The 19,363-nt window shown below is 44.6% G+C and overlaps 1 protein-coding gene across 1 annotated transcript in view; it reads right to left on the bottom strand.

Annotated features, from left to right (window-relative positions):
• Nucleotides 1-5,481: 5,481 nt before the first annotated feature.
• The window catches only part of hmga2 (high mobility group AT-hook 2), a 30,786-nt gene continuing 16,904 nt past the window's right edge, over nucleotides 5,482-19,363 (bottom strand). The window contains exons 4-5 of the mRNA XM_047022825.1: nucleotides 12,604-12,636; nucleotides 5,482-9,654 (exon numbers count right to left, since the gene is read on the bottom strand). Coding sequence (XP_046878781.1) covers nucleotides 9,607-9,654; nucleotides 12,604-12,636 — 81 coding nt within the window. The 3' untranslated portion in view covers nucleotides 5,482-9,606. The remainder of the gene's footprint in view (nucleotides 9,655-12,603; nucleotides 12,637-19,363) is intronic.

The raw sequence follows: 19,363 nt of genomic DNA, 5'->3' as shown, positions 1-19,363 counted from the left end.
TGCAAAATATTGTAAAATTCACATGCTAGAGGGTTAGACTTAACTGCTTGCAAAGGAATCGTAATAGCACATTTCAAACTGCAAACATTTTACTCTCTGCATAAACCAGGATTTGAACCACAAGCACCTGGTTTACAAATGCTACATTCTAACAAACTGAGCCACAGGCAATGTCATGTTTAGATAGACTGTTTGCGTGAGTGTATTGAATGATCAATGTGAATGGGATGTTATACAGTGTCCAATGTAGTCCCACAATTTGATTAAAATTCAACTTTTACACACAAAGTGCATGATATGTTCAGTGTTCACTATATAAAAAATAAGCAGTTTCTTCTATGGCAAGTGTTGTCAGATTTGGCCCAAGTTCAAACAACTGTAATTCAGTCATCTTTTGGGGTATCAAGGTGCATCGTCTCTTAATTTCTTCTAGAGCTGTAATTTCAAATAAATTGGCCAGTGTCCAGAAGGCTGACATTTTGTCCGGATATAATGTAAATGAATGTCAACTGTAAAGACAAACTGTCTGTACTAACTGTAACAGACATTTCTTGTTCAGGTATGATATCAAATGAATGTCAACTTGTAATACGCAGTACTTTAACAATCCACTAGATGCCAGTACAATAGCGAGTTTAACATTCATTGAGGAATGAGCACTTTTCTAGACTAGGTTTTCCCCCCCAAATTATCAATTTACTGTGCATATTTTGAATTTAGAACAAAGAACGCTACGTGTAGAGTATATATCAAGTATCTGTTGCTTTAGCCTGTTTTGCAAAGAATCAGAAAAAAGTTATTGGTAGATAATTTGCCGTCAACTGGTAGGCTAGTCGTAAAAAATTGGGAAATTGCTCATTAAACGGCAAGCTGACCTTTTATTATTATTATTTATATCGGCACAGGTTAATCCATCGGTTTAAGATTTACATTGAGTACTTCATTAAGATACCCTGATTCGACATTCGACAAGCCCGACTACCGAAATGGCGCCCGCCATACTGAACTCCAATTGTTTAAAGGCCGTGTCGCCTAATAATTTGATGAAGCGAAATCAAAATGCCTCCTTACAATTTCTCAACTCGAATGACATAGCCTACTGCAAATTACACGTGTGGCTTCTCAAGTATAATACCCATCCCTCATAAAATGTGGTGTACATGTAGGCTACACGTATGACTGTTCGAAATTCTGTATAATCTTGCATTGAAGTATTTTGTTGTCTACAAAATCTCTGCATTTGTCTTGCTTCATTGTTCATGTTCTGTCATGGGATACCTTTGATAAGATAGCAGCATCCTGCATTAGGTTTCACTCTCATTTGATGCAGTGGGCCTCCTCACAAAAATTTCACAATCCTTTTCAGATCTGTTGCCTACATGAAAATTGAAGCCTCAAAATTGGACATTCTCAGTGTTGTAGGCTACTCTTCTCACAAACTAAAAGTGAATATTTTTATATAATTTATATACAGTACGAGTCAAAAGTTTGGACACATTTTCCCATGTGGCCTACACACTTTTGACCGGTGCTGCATAATAAAGATTAATATGAAAAAAATGCATGGGACTCATCTCAATGTGAGACAAGTTACAGAGGCATCTGTAAATAGCCAACAAGCCTGTCTATGATTCCAAAAGAAATGTGAATGGTGTGCAAGTTACTCCACTTAAAGGTGGTTTTATGCACCAACTGGAGAGGGTGGTTCCTGCCTATGTGGTTCCGTCTACCCACTAAGTCTGTACTTCATTAAAATGAGGTCATTTACAAAGCCAAGAAGGAGGGGGGAGGGGAGGGCACAGGAGAAGGGAAGGAAGCAAACTGAAACCAAAATGAGTCACAGAGCCGGAGACGAGCGAGGGGGAAATCTTTCCTCGATGACTGTGTTCCCCTGGCCTGGATCTTGCCGCAGCACGCGGAGCTTAGCCTGGTGACAGCACTTTGAGTCACATAGCAACCATCCGGCCCAACCCTTGGAAGGGACAGCCAGCCAGCCAGCCGGCCAGCGCTCTGTGCATGACTCAGTGCCCCACTGTTACAATATAAACACTCAAAAGAGATACAAAGCTAACCATGTGTTACGCGCACCCGCCCTCTGTACACTTGCACATATGCGTGCAGTGTATGCACCCACACTCGTACACATTCTCTTCTGTTTTGTTGGGGGGGGGGGGGGTTCATTCACTTTTTCAGTCTCACAACATGTCGTCTACAGACAGACACTCTGTCATTATGGGCTAACGCACATACAAACACACCTCCCTCCCACATACTCCCACACCTCCCTGCCCACACTCACCCAGTCCAGGCTTATGCGGTGGGGTTTGAGTCAGAGTAGGAACTGGAGATGCTGCCATCCGCCCACTCTCTGGTACGTAGGAGGAGGATAGCTGGCTGGAAAGAGTCTCTCATGTCACCTGACTCATACTTGTAAACTGGTCATTTAGTTTGCCGGGGGATCAAGTTATTGGAAATGGGGTGGAGTTGAGACAGAGAGACACCTTATTTACCTGGAGGTCTTCTGCAGGACTGTGTGTGCCATTGTTGTTTATTTGATATTTTTTAAGAAATATTTATATATATTTTTTATAAGAAATATTGCTCTGATATACCTCATTGTACTACCTTGAAATATATTCATATGACTTTAGGTGTTGCACATAACACGTGAAGATTTCTGTTGTTTCTCAACAGAACAGCACAGTGTTTTGAAAATGGTAGAGCTATCTAGTTCATTCCACTTCCACTATGCGTCTGCATTGGAATGGGTATGATTCCACTCATTGTCAAACTCCAATCTGTGTCAGGTGACTTGTCAGACTTCCCTTACCACCATAAAGGAAGGATGCAGGCTGGGGGGTGGAGATGTGGAAGTGAAGCAGAGCGACTGATGAGAGGAAGTTGAAAGGGAAGCAGTGAAATATTCTCTTTACATCAGGATAGATCTGATCATGATCCATCTTTTAAATTCATGGACATTGAACCATGCGTGTGAACGTGCGTCTGCATGCTCCTATAACGCGTGTGCGAGTGTGTGTGTGTGCGTTGCTAGTGTGTTTCCACGGCTGTGTGATTGTGATAAGCGTGATAAGCCAGTCAGAAGACAGACGGGTAACCTTAACCTCATCCTGACAGAGTGTGGGGGGGGGGGGGGAGACGACGACAATGCGGATGAGCTCTGGGCTTCCTCCAGGCCAGACACCCAGACGTCCCAATCCAAACACATGTCTACAGGAAGTGAACAGCCCCAGTGTGGACCAAGACACAGCACTCATCGTCTGCAGCCTGGCATTTCTTAGACACTTAGGAGAGCAGACCACTCAGAGATCACTGACCCAGCATGGAAGGACAACAAAGGGCCTTAAAAAAAAAAATCCGAAATAGATATGGGAAATGCAATTTCACACTTGTCAAGGGGCCCCTTATCATCTTAGCAGACTAGATGTTTCTAAAAACCTCAAAGTAGATCTGTCTGCGGAATGTGATGAAGTGTTCATAAAACATATTGAGGAATTTCTGAAGTGGTCTCTTGTCATATAACTTCCTCACTTAGGATGCTATATGACTGTCCCTCCGTCACCCTTACACTTGTGGTCCGCATTGGAATAATGGACGATGTTCTGACTCAAGCGTTGTTTAACTTTCTCTTGAAAAAAAAGAAAAAAAAAGCTTATGTTTTTTGTTCTGTTGCAGGGACCCTAAAGTATCTGGACAGTTGATGAGGTAGGTTTTGTAGAGTGAGAGCCAGTAAACGAGATTAGTTATTTTGCTAATAAATCACGTGAGGTCACCCGCAACACCTCCAGGTCTGCAGCTCAAGCCTGGGATGGGCTGGGAAGTCAAGCAGAGGCCAGGGGAGTGATTGTCCCGTTCCGTCTTCTCTGAGGATATCCGGAAGTTGGACTTCCTGACACAAAAAGTGGGATATTTAGGTTAAATATTTACTCAAGAGTTTGGGGAAGTGGCTGGAAGGGATAGCGTATTTTTACAGCAGGGGCATTGTACAGCTTTGGTTTATCACGCAGTGCCTGTCGCAGATCCTGCTTATTGTTACTGTCAATATTTCTGCTGCGTGTGAGAACCTGTGAGTGTCTGTGCAATGGTCCTCATGGTCTGGACAGCCTCTGGCCTATCATGGAAGCTCTCTATTTGTTTAATGTACCAAAACAGAAGACATCCTCTAATAATAGAACAAATTGTACTGGTTAGGTGAGCCTAACTTGGTTGGAGTCGTTTTAGCGTGTTTCTTTGGTCCAACTTGTTGGTTGTCATCAGGTGCCTATTCCTTTGCAACCGGTCATTAGAAGTCCCACTCACTGCAATGTGCCAGTATATTTTTTAACTAGCTAGCCCCTCCCTCCAATGCAAACCTTTCTCAGATTCTGTAAGATGGGAGAGGGGGTGGGCGATTAGGCCATGCCAACGATATACATAAGTCAAAGGGGAGCTGAAGAAGACCCTTTCTTAAGGCTGGGTGGACTCCCCTCTCCCCACTCCGAATGGGAGGCCCCACTCTCCTCCCTCCCCGCCTCCCCCCTCCTCTTCAGGGTCAATCGGGAGGAATTAGTGCAAGGCTTTATGATGTGTGCTGGCACTAACAACAGAGCATGAGAGGGGGGCTGTCTGATGAGTGACGGGCCTTGTCAGAGAACAGGCCGCGGGACGCCTTTGATGTGGGACCGGGCCGCGATTCGCAGACCCCCGTCGGGGTCAAAGGGCAGGGGCTCTGAGGTGGCCACGTCTCCCAAACCAGTTCCCCCCAAGAAAAGAAGTAAGGGGCAGGAGGGAGAGAGAGATGTTACAGAGGGGAGGAGTGCTCTTGAAAATATAGAGGGTGGGGATGGGTGGGGGCAAGGAAGGAGGAGGGGGGGGGGTTACAATAGGAAGAAACAATACAATGGTTATAAATGCTTAATCCCATCAAAAACTGTACCCTGAGCCTCTGTGAAGGGAATTGAAATAGACAGAAAGGCCTGCTTCGTCACTCATGCCCTGGGATGACCCTTTAGAACAGCAGACTCTGAGTGACGCACGCTCACCCCCCTGTAACCTTCAGTTCCTCAAACACACTGATTGTAGTCAGTGTGTGTGTGTGTTTTCACTAACATGAAACATCCGTCTTTTTCCAGGTCTTGCCACTACAAGATTCAACAGGCCTCGAAATAATAAATGTCAAGGGAAAGTTTCCCTGCCTGTGATGGTGTTTTGTCTTAGAAAATGCCAAGTGATAGCCGTGTACAGTAATCCATGTTGAGTAATGTTCTCGCAAAGTAAATAAAGATTGTGTACACAACTTATGTATGACTCTCTGGTATTTTCCATACATTTCTGTCAACACAAAAAGAACTGGATGGATCTGTAACTGATGTGAAATCCATACATTATATTTATAATCTGTAGATTATATATATGATGAAAAAGATGGTTATGAAAAGAACTTTAGAAACTCAACACAGTAGAGAGTTCACAGATGACATTTTTATTGTGCTGATTAAGGCTGTGAATATCTATAAAGAAATATTTTTTTTTGCTTTATCAAGCGAGCAATCTGAAGTGTAGTCAAAGACAGCAATACTAGGTGGGTAGAGAAAGCAATAAAAGTTAGATACTGTAGAGGGTATTTGAAATTATACAGAGGGAGGAGTTCAATTGAGAAAACGATTATATTTTCTCTCCAGACCTCTACCCCACGGCTAACATAACTACGCAACATTGCATAATGTAAGAAAATATATTTTTTAAAGTTAAATGTCCAGTCTTACCTAATGACGGTGGAGAGGCAGAGAAGAACAGTCTCATAAAATTCATCCCCCACAAAAATAAACTATATATATAAAAATGTATAGATGTTCTCCCTGTTCTCTAGGCCACCTGGATTTGAAGCAGATATTAAGTTTGAGAATGAGGTAACAGGAGGCTCTTTTGGAGGTAGTAATGTGTATTCGATTGTACTAGAACATGTTATCATGAAGATACAAGATGAACTTCATTAAGACTCCCAGAGCTAAAAGCACAACAACAGTGGCTTCCACACACATTCATATCAACATTGAGGTCAAATATGCAAATATCGGCTGGTGTTTATCCTTTGAACTCAAGTACACGGTTATGAAATACAATTCAAAGTTCATAAAGATCCCAAAATGCAAGATGACTATTACCTCAGTGATAAGTGTCAGCTATGTGCGCCACAACATTTTGCCCTTTTTTATGTTCTTTACTTAAATGCTGTGGCTATGTTGGTCTCAGCCATGAAAGCCATCTGTTTTAAAGCCATGCTTTCAAAGCTACATCATGCCTTTGCCAGCTAACACAGGTATGCAGTTATTTCCACCAGTGTAGTTAATTTATTTTTTATAGTTGGATATTGGGGTGGAAAGTGATGTGACTTTGTCAGTTATCAACAGCTTTACTGCTCTGAGGAAAGCACCAAATATAGAGTGAATGTTATGTTGTTATATTGTTTTAGCTCGTTAACACAGACCTAGGACAGAGTAAACATTCAGTTTATTTTCTGGTGTCCTCATTCTTTGTGTATTTAAGTGATGTAGCCATTGAATCTGGGTAAATAACTTGATTATGGCCCTCCCAACTGATAGGTATTCACTCGGAAAACATGCAAAACTTTCCAAACCATGTGGTAGACACAAACCTTATTTTGGCAATTTGTCAAATTTCCCATGAGAAGAAAATGATGTCATGTTATGGGTGGATCCAGGAAAAGAGAAGATACCTGTGACAGTTTCAGTACATGAAAATGACGTAGCACTCTGGCTCCATAGTAGCAAATACAGTGAGATGTTTAAAGTAAAATGATGCAAACCTTGGTATGGTAAATACATTGAAGTGAAAATAGCTCATCATACTAGTGTGAATGGCGAGGGCATGATGTTCACAGTTTAGACCTAGCTCCCTCTGAGGTGCTGACTAAGGCCCAGTTGAGGATACCATGTTAAGTTTGCCATGGAGAGAAGCGGAAAATGGTGTATTCCATCACTACGTAAGAAGTTTTTCTCATACATCTGGTTTTAACCATTCAACAAGAAAAGAAAATCACATTTGTGTAAAGTACACAAAATAGCTAATCAAGTATATCAATATCTACTAATTTTTCAAAAAAAACAAACCCATGAATACGATATACAAAACTCAAACATACATGTATCTATTTCAAAACCTGAAAGTCTTCAAGATTTTTTCAAGACTATTTCTTCCCCAGGGTGAAATCTAAATGTTCTTAGTTCAGAAGTGAAAACTGTTACAAAAATACTTTTGAGTATGGATCTTTTGCAGTCCTAATAAAGATTTCATTTCATCATACATTATCATCAAAAATCATAATGAAAGTAACCCGGCAAAATAATTCCTTTTCAAGACTGGAGGTAGGTATTTGTCAATTGATTATTAGTCCATTTTCATCAGTCTGTTTGAGGTACATATATAGTTAGTACATAGTTCAGGAAAAAAAACTAATCTACAATTCAGAGCAAAAACAAAACAAACAAAAAAACATTCGTAATAATATCATGTCGTGTCATACAAGCACTTGATCCTTAATAAACCATTGAGTAAATCAGTACAAAATATATATTCAAGTTAACCGTTTTTTGTTTTAACAAGAGTCCCAGTTGTACAGATTGAAAGTGTTCTGTTACAATTGTTAGATACACTCTAATGTTAATGTGAAGAAGACAAAACAGTACTTATTCCCTTAGCTGCGTTTGAGTATTACATAGGAAAAACTAAACAGACTACTGATTTCAGGAAATTGCCTGCCCAATTCACACAAAACATTTGCAGAAAATAGCTGTTTCACCTTGACAAGAATATTGTTATGACTCATAAGATATGGTATTGACATTTTACTCATCAGTACACACTGCTATCCCCATGCATTGTCTTGTGTGCAGCAGCGTGAATTTCATGAGCTGGTTAGCTGGTTGCAGAAATCAGAGGTAGTTTGAAATGGTGAGGAGATATTGCATGAGTGACTGAAAAAGTGCCTGCATGTCATCATGATTCTTAGAATCCCTTAAACGAGGATCCCTGGGGTTCCAGTGCGAGGCAAGTCTTCCTATCTCACACTGCCGTACAGGTATCAAGTGTATTCTGAGGTAAAGTGTGGTTTGTTCTTGTGGTTTTGTTCTTGAGGTTTGTTTTGTAAGACATACCAAGGTGACATACAGTATTTCCTTTGTAATAGGGTCAATGACGGGATTCATGATTTAAAGCTATGTTTTAAAAGAAAAAGAAGAAAAAAAAGACACAAAATGACAGAATTATGTACAAACAAATGAGTCGGCTAGTCCGATGCCATCCATACGAATGTGGAATACAGTAGTTTGCTGCAGTGTGACAGTATTGGTTGTATAATATATAAGGATATAAAATATGTTGTGATTATCTCTACATCCACAATGGTTGGTTTGTTTGTTCACCAAAGACAGGGAGGAGAAGCCAGCAGTCATGCTATCCAACTGTTATATAAAATACAGTTATTACATCACTCGAAACCTACCACAACTCAGGCAATTTGGCTTTAAGCACATTAGGGTTAAAGCTGTCCTTGAAATGCTTCCTTAAGGCATCAACTGGACATTCAAGTTGATCAATGGGTGTTTTTTACCCCTGTTATCTATCATTCACCTAATTGAAAAAAAAACAGAACATTAGGTACAACATTTGTAAGAGAATTGTAAAACCAATCTTATATTACCTCTGATAAGATTCTTATATCATATGAGGTGAACAATAGCAAACATTAAAGCTTAGTTGTCATATGCATGGTGATTCATACCGGTGATTCAACACCATAAAAGTCTTGCTAATGTCAAAAGCAATGCTTACATTTGATAATGGTTATCTACAAATGGTTGTCTGTGAAACTCATATCATAGCAAATCTAAACTAGGGAAATTATATCATAGCAAAGCCCACGAATCTCAACTGAATTGAATTGAAATCTGGACTTTAGCAATGCCAAAAGCCAATTCTCGACAAGACCTGATGGATAAAACAATGACCTGAGGCGAGAGCTTTCTGTTTCCCTGTCTTTGGTGGTCTTATATGGGACTTGTGGGGTAGTGAATGGATGTGCGTGGACAGGTAGGGGGTGTGTGGGTGACTGTATCTGTTTTGGATCCTATGCCCGATACATAGAAGCTGCAGCCCTTCGTAGTGAATCTTAGAACAATAAAACCAGACTGTTTAAGTTGCTTTTTTCGCCGTCGATGCCTGGAGAATCAGTCGACTCAGGCAATCATGAGGGTTAGGTTGGGAGGGATCAACCGCAGTTGTACTATCTGGGTGTTAAACCACTGCACCTCTGTGCTTACAGCGGTGTGAAAAAACGTGTTGTCGCAACAACGGTGCTGTGTCATAGCTTTCCTTTTTTCTTTTTGGGGGCTCACGCCCATGTGGAATACGGGTGGTTCCCGGTATCGAAACGGCGAAAACATCGTGTACAAGGATGAAATGATCGTAAATGAAACCCAATGAAATATATGTGGAAAGGCCATAAAAGTCCAAAAATAAGTGGTCAAGGCAGTCTTTTCCCTTGGAAAGACCTGACAGGTGAATGAGGTAGAGGTTCTATGCTGCGGTCGGTTAGTCATCCTCTTCCGACTCCTCCACCTCCTCCTCTTCTTCTTCTTCCTGCAAGACAGACGTTGGCAGTGTCATTCCGCGTCTTCAACAGAGCAGTTATTCTCAAATCTCACCCATGTCTTATGGATCCCCGGAGCAGCTTTTCACATCCAGAGCTTCGGTGCTATATAAGAGCATTAAGTTGTCAACTGCTGGATCGACTTACTGAATACCATTCGGGTAACAACATCACAAGATTAGCAAATGGGGGCGATGTTTTTTTGTGATACACTGGATGGCGACAAGCTAAATGTACTGTAGTCCATGGATGGAGTGACATTGGGGGGGGGGGGCCTAACAGATTCCCGGTCTTCCTATCATGCATACTTGTGTGCTGTGATGACTTACTGTAGCTTCCCTAATCCCATTCCAGAGGATGCCTCTACAAACAACAGGCTTTTCCCGACTCCACCGGGATGACCACCGTGGAAAACAGGGGAGGGGGGGGAAACACACCCCTACTCGCTTTTCAGAATGAAATGGATTTCATTTTCCACATGGCTTCATTTTATTCAGGGAGGCTAACTGACACAATTTATAACCCTCTTCCTTTCCCAGGCCGTGGCGGTGCACCCATTCAGACGAGGTCCGCGCCGAAAGCTTGTCTGCATTATACGACCCAACCTCCATTCATTAGTGCAGCAGACACTTCAGCTGTGAAGGACCAGCTAAACGCTACCATGTGTGACATGGGCGAATGAGAGCGGCGAGGGAGAGAGAGGGGGGGGGGGCTAGACAAAAAAAGGCTTTAATCATAATGGACCATTCCCACCCCCCCCCCCCCCCCCGATTAAAAAAGGCTCCACGTTATTCCAAAAGAAATTGAAATACTTTCAACCATTACATCGGGGTGGGACTATGTGGTTGTCTCTCGAAAGCGAATATTGCAAGTTATCAAGAGTGAGAAAATATCTTCAGGATCCATCTCTATATAATGTTTTCATAACTGCGGCTTGGTTTCATAACTGTGCTTCTGAGCCGACACCGGTCTGCTCCTTCTGACTACCTTATGGCACTGGGAGATGCAGGTCTGAGATCTACACTTCAGATTTCCTAGTAATAAAACCAACGATCACTACTGCCTCCTTCAGGTTCCAACACGAGGGTGGAATTCAGGGGTTGTAAAAAAAAAAAACACGCCAAAAAAAACTGAGCTTGGGGAATTTGTAAAAGAAAAACGTTTCTGCCATCATTATGTTCATTAAGCGCAGCTTGCCTGAGCCTCCGAAGTGGAGAGACGGGCAGATTGTTAAACAACAATAGTAATTTAAAGAGGCTGCCGCAGGTTCATTGTGCATGGCTGTGTGCATGCCTCCCCCTGCCCCTTTGAAGTAAATAAGAAGGAGGCTGGGAAAACTGGTAACTAGCAGTAGCACAAACCTCATTAGGGTCCTGGGCTCTGTAGAGAGGTCAGCTTGTAGCTTCCGGGTCCCACATGCCCCCCACCCCCCCCTTCCTCAAACCCGGACCCTTCGCCATGAAAGAGGGTTCCATTTTATTTTGTACAGGGAGGGTGATGATGGTGGTGGTGGAACTTGTCTGGGGGGGAGTCGAAGGGGGGGAGGGGTTGTGGGCTGAGTTAAAACAGCCTATCAAAGTGGGAGCTCTCAGTGACATTTTTATGGGTTGCAGCTCCCAGGGCCTCCGAGCCCCTCAGCGGCTCAAAGCCACCTCAGCCCTGTTCCCACATAGCAACAAATCAGAGCCCAGTTATGCATTCACACCGAAAAGTGGTCCGCACCAGCGAACAGAGGGAGGTGTGTGGATTTCTGGAGTGTGAGGGGAAAGAGGGGGGGGGGGGGGGGGGGGGAGCCTCTGTACCGCCATGTCTTTTCGCTCACTCATTACCTACTTGGCTTTGTCCACCCATTGATCTAAGTGCTCTCGCATGCTATTCACAACAATACTTAATTATCTGTAAGAAGTTAACAGTTTGTAATGGCGCTAGTCAAACATGGCGGGGGGAAATTTGAATGGTAGTGCGAGGGGAACCGAAAAGCACACAAGCTACCTTTTGGAATTTCCCCCTTAAGGGCCTGAGAAATCATTCATGTTTTTTGCAATGCAAATGCAAAGAAAACCCGTTTTTATGAAATACTGTCAGAATCCAAGAGCTGTTCACATGTTGTGTTTACTGTTGCCATCTGGCTTGATGCTTTCTTTGAGGAATAAACAGCTTCACTGTGAGCTTGTGATACCGAGGGATACCATAGATGTTTACAGGCACAGGAAAAGCACAACAGGTGCGTTAACTTCTACCTTTTTGTCAAATGTGACAATGGAGTCTCTTAAAATGCTCACTGTTCTCACCAACGCAATGTAAACACTGCCAATTCAATCTTACAATCTTGAAGAAATAAAAATAATAATTAGAACCTATTCGGTTCGACCAAATTGCAAATCCACCTGTGAAGGCGTTTGTGGAAAAATGGGGAAGCCAGGGATTCCTCACATAACAGAGTAAGATTTACATCATCAGTGATGACTGCCCATGCATGGATGGATGGATGGATGGATGGATGGATGGATTTTCCATGCAGGTCTTCAGTCAGTGATGAATCCCTCTCCTCATTCACCCAGGGTCTTAGGAACCTTGAAACACTGCCCTACCCACCCCTGGTGCTGCTGTGCCCCACACACACCCTGAGCCTCTTCACTTCCCCTGAGTGACCCCTCTCTCGCAAGTCAACAGCTGAATAGGTTTGATCTGTTATTGTAAAGAATCCATAATTGGGCTTTGCTCGTTAAAGTACCACACGTACAAACATGGACAATCCTACTGGCCCAGTGTGAAGCTTGTTTTTGGTCAATATTCTTTTGCAACATTTTACAGTTTAAGATCAGTAGCTACATGTGTTGATTGCAGAACGAACAAGTGAGTTATGGACTGGCTTGTCAAATGAAGGCTGTATTGTACATGATGTGAAGGGGGTTAGATGCAATCATTGGAACACGTACCTGAGCAGGCTTTTTCTGGACCACTTGCTGTGGCTGTAAGAAAAGAGAGAAGTCAGGTTACAACTCGGTTTATCATATACATATCCTATACAAAACATGTTTCCCCCCAGTTTTTTTCGAAATAATTACCGTGTGAACAAATGTACCTATTTGAATGGGGCTCTACTGCGATCATGTTTGCCTCGTCCAGTCTAGTCTGGCCATACACATATCTGTCTAGTCTTTTATAGGGCTAAAGACACAATCCTCTTGATCAGTAACCAAAACCTCCCTGGAACCTGTCCACAACATAATAATGCCAACTTGGCAATCTTCTCTGTCACAAAAACGACCTGACAGCAGTTACACGGAGGACAGTGTAACAACAAGCGAGTGTGACACAGTTGTGTGTTTTCGAGTGAGGAAGCAGGCACTTATACAAAGCTCGGATTGTGCCTTCACATGACATCACAACCACCCAGGCCTTCCGTCACCCAGGAAGTTGCTCTAAGGCCGGCCCTTGACAGCTGAGGACGCCGAATCGAGGAAAGAAAGAAAAAAAAGAGAGAAAAGAAAGAAGTTAAGAGTCCCTTGTGTTTGGAACCACAGCCAGCCACTGTGCCTATCCCTCCTCCCTCCCTCCCCCCACCCCGCCCCACTACCGCCACCACCGTCACTCCTTCGTAGGATTGTTCTGAACAGCTGCTGCTCTCTGTGCCAGCTCCTGCCGGAATGGCAGCAGGCTGTAACACAGTAACAGAGTCAGTGTCAACACCGGATGAGTCTCGGGCAAGGAATGTCAGCGGCGATAAAGGAACATTGGGAAGATGATGCACACATTCCAAATGGACTGGAACAACCAAAAAATATACTCTGGGAACCATAAAAAAGAAACACAAGATGCTTTCAAAATCAGATAAAAACACCTATCTTGTTAGTTACTTATCACGTTGGTCTGCAAGGCCACATAATATCTAGCACCTGGATCCTGTTGCCTCTTTTACATCAGAAGCTAAAAATATCAGCCAGAATGCAATTACCTTTGAGACTATTTGGCAGCAGTCGTTCATGGTTGCCTTCAATAGGCCTTTATTGATTGGGTAAACAAGGCTTTTGTGAAACAGACTATACCTACAGTAAATCCATCTTCAGTGTCAAACAGCTCAGTTGTTAACACTAAGACGCATTGCATTCGTCTGTTCTTTTCAATCTTCCAGAAAGCGAGGCGTCATGAGATGCGTGCCACCGCTCGATCAATCGACGTCATAAGACACCCACTCACTGAGACGCACAATGCATGACCTTTAATGTAGCCCGAGCTGTTCAGAAACTATTCAGACCTCATCACTCTTTTCGTCAAACCGTCTCACATCCTCCGTCATCTACCAAAGGATATCCGCTCTGCTGAATTAGACAATACAGAGGATTACATGCAGATGTTAACGAATCAAAACGTCCTTTCAGAGATTCTGCTGTATTTCATAAAGTATATCAATCATTAAATGCACATTAGCTTAAGTATATCAATAATTAAAAGCTTCCATATCCTGGCAAAGGAAGAGATGATGCGTCGTTTAACCTCTAAGTCAGTGCATCCGACTTCATAAACAAGTCCTGATTTGTCATTGCGCTCTCAAAATGTGGCGCAACATGAACTTTGACTATCACGCTAAGAATACTCTTCCTCGAGACGTCAAAGAAACAAACTCATTTCCCTTCCGCCGTACATGTGAGATGAACCCTTCCAAAATAGCTGGCGTTGAAACCCTACCCCCTTAAGTACAGAAGCCCCTCTCACTGCCGAGCCCCCTCTCTCCCCTGTGCCCAAATCCGAACCCCTCTCCCTTTAACACAAAAGGGAAATCACCGCATTGTCTTTCACAAGGCAGCACCCACTCTTTGATGTAGTCTCGGCCTGACACTATGAATCACTTTTAGGTCCGGCAGCTGCTGGGACCTACGACAGGGGGGAAAGGCCTGCCCTGCCTGCAGGCTGAGCCAGACAGATGCAGGGCTGGCGGTGGTGCAACCCCAACGAAGGTGCGACGGCCCCAGTTCTGGCTCACCTCGCCCCCCCCCCCCCCCCCCCGCCCCCCCCCTCCCCTCTCCCCGTCTCACAGAATTAGAAGCCCCGGGAGCCCCCCCCTCTCCCAACGACAGGCCCCTCCCATCACCTCCGTAACACAAAACCGCCACGCCGAGAAAACGCCGGCGCTCTCGCCTCAGCTCCACAAGCACCCGCCCCCCCCTCCCCATCTACAAGTCATCCCCTGATCCAATCAGAGATGACTCCTCACTTTCAACCCGCCTCGTCCAAACCCATATTGACCTCTGCCTTCTGGTCTGCTAACCAGCACAGTAGCTGTCCTCATGCTCATTCTCATCCACTGGGCCTGGGACACCCTGGACTGGATTCCTTTTACCATGTATTTTTGTCCAACTTGAGTACGGCCCCTGCAATGTGATCATTGGCAATGTTATGACATGTAGCCCGGGAAAGATAGTAGCCGGATGCACACTCCACTACCGCACACTCCACTACCGCACGATCAACAGTGAATTATAAATATTCTATCTTCTGCTTGCTGTTTTCATTGCCTAGACAGTGCTGGTTTCGGTTATCATGTGCCCTGGGAGTGGAACCCCTTTATTCAACTTCAGCTTACAGTGGACCTGTCTCAAGCAGACATGCATTAACTTTAGTAACCCTAACCCTGTCTCAAGCAGACATGCATTAACTTTAGCCTGCGTGGACATGTGTCCCCCATCACTTCTACTTATGACCAGTTGTCAGTGTCACCTTCAGGGTGAAAATAAGGACCCACAATTCAATTTTCATTGCTTGTTACCGTTAATGGGGTAGTGTGCTCTGTCTGGTAAGATGGCGGTGGTCATGCACATTAGATCAAAGTGTCTTTAATGGGCAGGGGATAAGTGCAAATTATCATGTGAGAAACGTGCTCCTGATGTTTGCCCAGAGTTAACCGTTACTGCAGCCTGTGGCCTTTGGACCCCCTTTTGAAGGGAGCCGGTGTCATTTTGCCAAGCCAGTTCAACCATTCACAAACACCGAGCGTATAGGTGGATGTGTCGGCCATTCTTGGATGGAATGTGGGACGAGAACTTGGTCGACTGTAACGCCTCAACGTTTTTCAGCAGTTCTGTGCGCTGTGCGAACAGCGCAGTACGGAGAACAACACAGCCGTTAAAAATCCATATGTTCAGTTCTTGACCAGGCCCAAGGATTAAGACCGCTTGGAATGTTCAGATTTGTCATTTCTAGTCATGATGGCTGAGCAAAACCTCCATGGACATATGAATAAGACAGCAGGAAAGAAAACAACTTTTGAAGGAACTATGACATACTGTAGCATGTCTGGCTCAGCATGCTGTTTATGCTTACAGTATCTTATACTTTTTGGGGGGGGTATTTAGGCAATAACAAATCCCTTAATAATAATATGTTGAAAGAAAAAAACAATCATTCCAAACTCAACAAATATTCATAAAATACATTTTCAATTCCTCACTCCTGCAAATGTTACCTTTTCAAATGAGCACGTGAGTTTACAGGTACAGTGCCCACCAAATATTTCATTAGAATATGTTTTCGATTAAATCCTGTGTAAAATATGGGGCCTGTTAAAAACCCGGAATGCCTACCATTTACACCGTAAAATTTTAACAACTTTGCCTAATAGAGCACTTTCAGTAGGTGAATATTTCACTTGTCTGAGGTCCAGGCCTCAAGTAGTTTGGAAACGCATTCAGTTTAGGTCTGTCAATTTGGGCACGGAGATCATTTCATTGTCTGCTCAGGCGTGGACCCCTGAGAAGCACATTCGTAGTTCTGGATTTGGCTTTTTATGTCTATGAACTCATCCTGCGGGCAAAGACAAAGAAAGAGAAAAACGCGAGGAGAGAGACGATGTGTGGGTCCTCGTTCGCCTTCTGAACACGCCCGGCCGGCCCCTGCACCCCGACAATATGCTTGTTAGTGGTCGTCCAGCCATCGCCTGGGCACAAGTGGGGGGAATGATGGAAGATTTATGGGAGCAAAGCAGGAAGTGGCAGATCAGGGTTGAGGAATGAGGCATCGCGTCGTTGGAGACCCCCATCAACTAATCCGCCCTGGGCCCTGTGTGCATTTATACAGGCCTTTGTAGTTTAGACATGCATTCCAAAATGGGCCTTTAAGGTGGAAGATACACATAGAAATCCATACAACCTCCATGGTCAAATGAAAGGCTGATTCCCTAGGGGAACTGGTGGAGGGGGGGGGGGGGGGGGTAAGGGAGGTCTTACAACCATAGAGATGTTTTTTTCAGATACTTTCAGAATTTACAACTGACATGGACTTTCAGAGAGAGAGAGATAAGACATGGTCAATTTGCCACTTTGCTCTCAAGAGAAGTGTGGATCCCGGTTGCTTGCCTCAGAGGGAATACTACCGCTACGGTTTGGGATTTGCACAGTGGTATTTTCTCCCGAGGCAAAAGAAAGAGAGACCAACTCCTTTCGGAATGATAAGGCGTCACAATTGGAAATGACAGAGAGATATCTAAATCAAAGCATCTCGACAACGGCCTTCCCATCTGAACGAACTACGGTCCGCGCCTACTAGAACACTGAACTGAGGAGAAGGTGCCACAGTTCTGCGCATCCAACTTCCTTGTACAGTACCTCCCTGCGCTTTATCAAACATTTCAGACAGGGGGAGAGGCAGACAGATAAGCGGCCGCTCTCCCTCCCCTCCCCCTCTGACAGGCAGTTAAATCTTGTTCCGCCATCGGACCCTTTCAAGTTTTCCTAACCCTAACAGCTTCCAAGTAATCGCTGAGTCCACCCCCACGCAAGCTTTAGAACCCATTCCAAGTGTGTTGCAGTGTGGGTGTTAGCATCTCTCTCCAGACGGGCGGGGGGGGGGGGGGGGGGGGGGGGGAGGGGAGGGGGGGGATGAACGCAGAACGTCTCACTGGACATCTCTCATCCCTCCTGGCCAGGATGCTGAGAGGAGGGAGCCCAGGAGGGAGAGGTCTGCCCCCCCCCCCTCCACGTCCTTCGTTTGCAGAGCAACAACCCGGCACAAGAAAAACCCAACATCCATCATTTTTTGTACACAGCCTGTCTCCCGCCCTCGGCCACCCTGTTTCCACGTACCGTTCGAAACCCTTGCGAACCCACACATATCTGGATTTGCAGTGTGAAGACAGCTTCCATAAAAAAGAAAATCGTTTTTTTACTACCCTGTGATCAATCTGGAGATACATCTCCTGCTGTAACCCTCCAAAGGGGAGTTCTCATCATTGACACATTGCATTGTTTCAACGTGCGTGCGTGTTGTGTGTGTGCAGCAGCAGACGATGCCAAGCGGATGATGTAAGGCTCCGTCAACTCCTGGCACAGGTAGTCTGGGCAGAGAGCTCCCAGAGAGCAGCTGCAAGTCAAGGCAGTGGTAGACCGAGGAGCGTGCTGGGGCAGCGTGAAGCCAAGATACATACTGTACGTGCTAAATAATCACACTTGCTATTTGGCACGCCTCGCTAACTCCCCACCATGTGTCAGGAGTGTTTATGGTCATGAAGTTCCACCTGGGCCCACCTAGTCATCTTTTGCGTCCCCCATTGTTGTTTTGAAGGCCGGCGACTCTGAGGCCTGTCTGCCTGTTGTCCTCTGTCACTGAGCCAGCCTCCATGAGGGGGTCCCTCCTGGGGTGGGGTGGGGAGTCAGGAACACCAGACTGTCAGAACACGGACACCCTCTCACACAACTGGAACTGCCCTCTTTTTTTTCCTCCATGTTTTTTTTTTGCTTTGTTTTTTTGATAACGACAGTTGGAGAGAGAGCCAGGAAAGAAGGGAGGGCAAGAGCGGAAGACGTGCAGGAAACGGCACGAGGCCCAATGGAACCCAGGCCCCTGCGTGATGTAGCGGAACGCGTTCTACCCCGTGAGCCGCTGGGGTGACCCCCCCCCTGGAACCACCCTTGCCCTTCCTTAGGGGAGCAGAGGGGACCTTTTTCCTATTTTCAACCACTAGCTTTTTTTTTTGGGGGGGGGGGGCTGTTACTTTTACAGCTCTTCGGGGACCCAATTCTGTGGAAGTAACAAGAAAATCAATCTGCGGGAGGGTCTGGGGCTGCTTTTGACGGGGTGTGACCTTGTTCCTGACCCCAGAAGGATTCTGCACTTGTGTGCCGCCCGGAGTCGGACAAGCTTTGCCTCCTCTCTGTCATTAAACTTGACCCCATGGGCTGCTTCCCTATGTGAGCAGGCTGCTGGGTTCACAGCCCAGGGCCTGGACTGAAAAGGAGGGATTATTAAACATGATCTGGAATCAGGCAACACCTCAGGAGTCAATGTCACTCACATTGCCTTCTGTGTGAGAGTCTTATTACAGGTTCTCTATGCATGGGGCCTGGTATTCTCTGGGTGTCTCCAAATTAGACAGTCTCCCATGTAGGAACATGCCTTTCTCAACTGTTCTGCTGACAATGGCTCATCATAAGACGATGGATACAGGGTTTTTTTTTTTCTCGGCAGGGCTTGGAGTTAATGGGATCTTTGCTTTAACATGCATCAAAGTGATTGACTGGGCAAGCTAACAGAGATATTAAAATATGGAGCACTTTGAGCCCCTGTTAAAAACTATTTTAATCATTTGGTCATCAATAACTTAGTCAGCACTCACCAAAATCAAGACAAGAAACAGGGGAAGACAAACATCAACAAAAACGCAGAAAAGAGCAAATTTGCAGAGGCAAACATAACCAAGAACTCTCT

Source organism: Hypomesus transpacificus, chromosome 7 (assembly GCF_021917145.1).
Source record: "Hypomesus transpacificus isolate Combined female chromosome 7, fHypTra1, whole genome shotgun sequence".
NCBI lineage: Eukaryota > Metazoa > Chordata > Actinopteri > Osmeriformes > Osmeridae > Hypomesus > Hypomesus transpacificus.
This window is presented reverse-complemented; position numbering and strand designations above follow the sequence as displayed.